The sequence below is a fragment of the Austrofundulus limnaeus genome, unplaced genomic scaffold (genome assembly GCF_001266775.1).
Source record: "Austrofundulus limnaeus strain Quisiro unplaced genomic scaffold, Austrofundulus_limnaeus-1.0 Scaffold2194, whole genome shotgun sequence".
Lineage (NCBI taxonomy): Eukaryota > Metazoa > Chordata > Actinopteri > Cyprinodontiformes > Rivulidae > Austrofundulus > Austrofundulus limnaeus.
Window position 1 is genome coordinate 1 of NW_013954596.1, and position 4,692 is coordinate 4,692.

Here is a 4,692-nt window from a genome sequence, read left to right on the forward strand (position 1 = left end):
AGAGAGAGAGAGAGAGAGAGAGAGAGAGAGAGAGAGAGAGAATGAGGGCAGGAAAGATTAAAAAGGAAGAAAAAGAAAGAGAGAGGAGAGGTAACAGGAAGGGGGAGAATGAACTTCAGGGATTTACAGAAAATTACAAAGGGATATTTCAAGTTTAGTCCCAATTACTTTATGGCACTGATGACTTCAACAGAAAGACACAAATCTTGTGTTAAGCTCAACCACTCAGAGTGAGCTGCCTACTCAAAATAATAAAAGTGACAAACTCTTGAGTACCTTTTCAACCAGGACATGACACCTTGAGTCAGTTTCTCTCAATTTTTTAGAGAATAAGAATTTGCAAGATATTAATATGTACTTTAAATAAAGCTATGTTACAACTTTGCAACCTCCTCCTCCTTTCTACACACTAAAACTTTACCATAGAAACTTCACATCATTGAGATTTCTGTGCCTTGAGGTGCTTGTAAAGTAGCTGCTTTTTCGAGTGAGCGTATGCATCACAGGGGCCGATCAATAGGCCCCCTCGTGCTATTTGTGTCCTGCGCGAAGWGCGAGCCAAGTAGCCGGTTAAATTCCAATGGTGCATCTGTCAGAGCTCGCTCCACTGTTTTTTAGAGTCGAAGGAGGAGGAGGAGGAGGAGGTACGGCGGTGGCGGTGGTGGGGAGGGGATGGTGTGCACCGAGAGACTGAACTCATAGGTCATTTGCATGCCTGGGCGACTCAAGAGGGAGGAAAAAGGAAAAAAAAAAATAATGGTGGAGAAAAACACAAAGAAGAGAACGAAGAACTGAAGACTTTTAGAGCGAGAAAGAGAGAGAGAGAGAGAGAGAGAGAGGGAGGCAGAGAGAAGCGAGACGAGGAGAGGTGACACGGAGGAGAACAGGGAAAAGAAGAAGAGATCCAGAGAGAAAGACAGGCAGACAGACAGAGAGCAGGAGGCAGCTCTGCGTCTCTTCCAAAGACAATGACAGGCAATGTAGCAAAGGACAGCCACATTGTACAACAACATACTGTACAATACATAGGATTCATAATTGATACAAGTGTGTAGTCAAATGAGTTGGAAATGTGGACAGGAAGTGAATCAAACGGGGGGCGGGGTTTTGGAGGGGGGGGGGGGGGCGTTAAAAAGGTGCCGTTGCAATTACAGAGTGATCGTTGGACACACGGAAGAAGAAACACCAAAGACAGCATGGGAGAGGCAAAAAACAGGGAAAGGGCGAGCAAAAAATAGAAAGAGAGAGATATGCGAGGTAGTATGTGCATGTTTATAAGTTCATAAACTTATGTACATGTGTCTGTCGCTCCTACACATCAGGGCGCGGACAGAATGAAACGGGGAGAAGAAGGAGGACAAGAAGAAGAAGCGAGAGACGGGGGGGTGGGCGGAGGAGAGGAAAGTGGGGGGGAAAGAGAGAGACAGGAAAATGGAGATAAAGAGAGGATTAAAAGTGGGTTGCAGAGAGGAGGGAGGGGGAGGAGGGAAAAAGGGGGGAAGAAAAAAAGAAGGAGCGAGGAAGAAGAAAACACATGAATCTATTTAAAAAACACGGCTATATACCAGAGTCAGGCCCATTCAGAAAGTAGATGCTTTAAATGTGAGAGAGGAGAGGAAACAAAATAACTAAAAGAAAAAAAGAGAGTGGATGTTGAAAGAAACAGGAGAAGAAGAAGAAGAAGAAGAAGAAACCCAAGGGTCACAAGACAGGAAACAGAGAGAGTCAGAGAGGAACGGACAAACGTCTCCGGATGAGAGGAGGAGAATGAAAGGGAAGGCAGACAAAGAGCAGAAACATGTTGAAAAACTCAACACTAGCAAAGCTTTTACGTGTCAGAAAATCATCAAAATGTCCTGAAACTAGACCAAAAACAGACTAACAGCTGCAAAACAACAGCCTGAGCTCATTATGGCTTGTAAATCAAGCAAACTACAAAACATAATGCAAACATAAATGAATAAATAAATACTGATAAACTTGCTGCAAAACCTGGGATCTTCATGGACCCCCCCCACCCCCACCCCCAAAGAATCTAGAGACATAAAAGTCAACAGTTTGATCAGGATTTATACAAATTGAGATTAAATAGTTGTCACGATGTCGCTAACATTTCATTGAAAAAAATGCCCCAAGCATTTGGAATACTTGTTCAAAAAAAGTAACCAAATTAAAAATAATAATAAATAAAACCCAGAATTGGATGCAGAAGAGAAAAAAGAGACAAAGAGACAGAAACAGATCTGTTAGAAAACAGACATGATTGAGCAGGCGTCTCCTCCTCTGAGCATGCTGGAGACACGCAGGCAGGCAGGCAGAAAGGCAGGCATTCGCCGTGAACAAGACAAAAGCAGGTGCAATGCAGCAAGACAACAGCTTTATTATTATTATTATTATTATTCTGAAGCAAAAAAAAAAAGATAAAAAATACAAACAAAATCTGTTTATTAAGCAGAACATGGGTTAATTTGGTAATGTGAGCAACAAAATGAAGATGGATTAAATCTGAAGCAGACTAGAGCATCTAAAAGAAAAAAAAAACAATTTATATATCAGTCAGGACCAGAGCCTGAAGACTGAGGAATCAATCGCACMGACACAGGTGAGTGCTTCTGAATAAATGGAGCTCATAACAAGAGATAATCCCTCACATGCTCTCAGAGCCTCCAGCTTTAAGTTAATCGAGCCGGGCTTCTTGATTCGCCTCCATCTTTCTATACAGTTTGAGCTTCAGACCTTCAATCTTTATTAGAGGAACTATCATTAGTCCTGTCCTCTGCTGGGAGTCTGCGGGGCTACGGGCCGGTGTGGGGAGAGAGCTCAGGCTGGCCGTGAGGATTACGGCTGGATCACCGCACACCTACATGGCTGACATTTACTCAGAACCATCCGGTCTGTCTCAAGGACACTTTCATTAACCACTGTAATAAGAAGGAATCATTAAGATCCCCCTCGATGTCTTAAAAAAAACGAGAATGGATATGATTAATTTTAAATGTCAGTCAATACAGATGCTTCAGGTTGCAGGAGGCCAAAACAACAAGAACATTACAGTAAAGTGGAGGAGAGGAGTCAAATTCTTTCAGTAAATGAGAATTTTTACATAATGAACACAATTAAAAGCAGGTTTTCTTAGAAAAAATGTGCTCATGTAATACAAAAAGTATTAAACTGCTTATTTTTTTCATATCAAAAATTGTAGAAATCCTAAAATGTGAGCAAATTCTATTAATCAACTCAATTTGGCATGTTGCGAAAAGTAAAAAAAAAAAAAGTTAAACTGAATTGTTTAAATCCTGCTTTAAGTCTGATTACAATAAGCTGGAGTGGGTACTGAAACATGGCTAAAGTTTTGTATTAAAAAAATCTGTTCACATCAGAAACCTAAGAATATTTATTGGCAATAAGCTAGCAAATAAATTTTGTGGAGGTGTGTGTTACTCTATTACAGATTGTGTGGGTGAGTTAAAAAAAACATTTCCTAAATGTAAAACTGCAGTCAGCTCGAGGATTCCATCGTCTAATAAATAAAATATTATCAGCAGATTTACAGACACGGGAGAAATCTTTGAGCAGAAAAGGAAACACTGCAGGCCTCGAGGCAGCGCTGATTTGAAAAACAAGGAAACAGATTTGATGCTGTTGATGAAGGTAACAGTGTGAGCTACGGAGGAGTTTAGAAGAAAAATGATGAAACTTTCCATACAAATCTCATTTATTGGAATATTTGTCGGGGGGATCAGAAACCCTGTTTTCCATCTAGAGGGTGGACCAATTGTCTCCTTATCAGAAGACATAGAAAACCAATAATTCTGAGCAATGTATTACAGCAAAATATATTCAAATAAAAACCTTGTTTAAAATAGAGCTGGCTCATTTTGACAATTTAATGCCCCAATATTGTTCAGACAGTACAGTTTAAACCTAGCAGACAGATCTGGTCTCAAGCTGACACTCCTGGCTTGAGGTAGTTTGTGAACTAGATGTGGGCCAGGCCTGGCTATGATGTCACTGTTCAAATGATTTCATTCCACAACTGGCCCAACTGTGGTTTGTATGTGGTCCAGATCTGTCAGTACCACAAATGGCCCAGTTGTTGTTTGGTATATGTGGATGCTGGTCTATGTATGGACCACCTCTGGGCCAACAAAAGGTCATTGTTCTTTTCTGTGTCTGGGCTGGGCATTACTGCTCACGTATGGACATGTGGGCCAGAGCTGGGCTAATTTTTGCTATGTGGGCTTTATAGTCCTGAYTATTAACTTAAAATATCATCCCACACTTTGTGAGAACTTAAACATCAAGAAAGCTGCTCTAAGCAGTAGAAACACAAGGTTACAATGATAAAAAAATAAAAACTTTTATCACTACAACTGGACTTATCAGTTGGTTCGTACTGAAAAATATTTTGAAAGAGTTATGAATGTGACTAATTCATAACTCTGACAATTAAATCTAAATAATAATAATATTAATCCACACTAATCTAATCTAGACTACTTAAAATCAACTTATTGTATGCTTAAAATGAGAGCATATTAGAGCACTCTACAGTGTTTAAACTGTTTGTAGCAGTAAAAGGTGATTAGACCCCCTTTCATCAGTTCAGGAATCACCTTCTGATATACAGTTACAAGGTTTACCTACACTTCTTTTCTACTTTAATATTTCTTATAGAGAAAAGCACTTAGC

General features: G+C 40.1%; 1 protein-coding gene across 1 annotated transcript; it reads left to right on the forward strand.

Moving 5' to 3' along the window:
* Positions 1-20: 20 nt before the first annotated feature.
* On the forward strand, positions 21-634 carry LOC106537238 (tyrosine-protein phosphatase non-receptor type 12; the record flags this gene model as incomplete). The annotated part of the gene is given in 1 exon segment (XM_014034624.1): positions 21-634. A coding segment is annotated over 1 exon segment (54 nt), but the record flags the coding sequence as incomplete, so codon positions are not given.
* Positions 635-4,692: the final 4,058 nt, after the last annotated feature.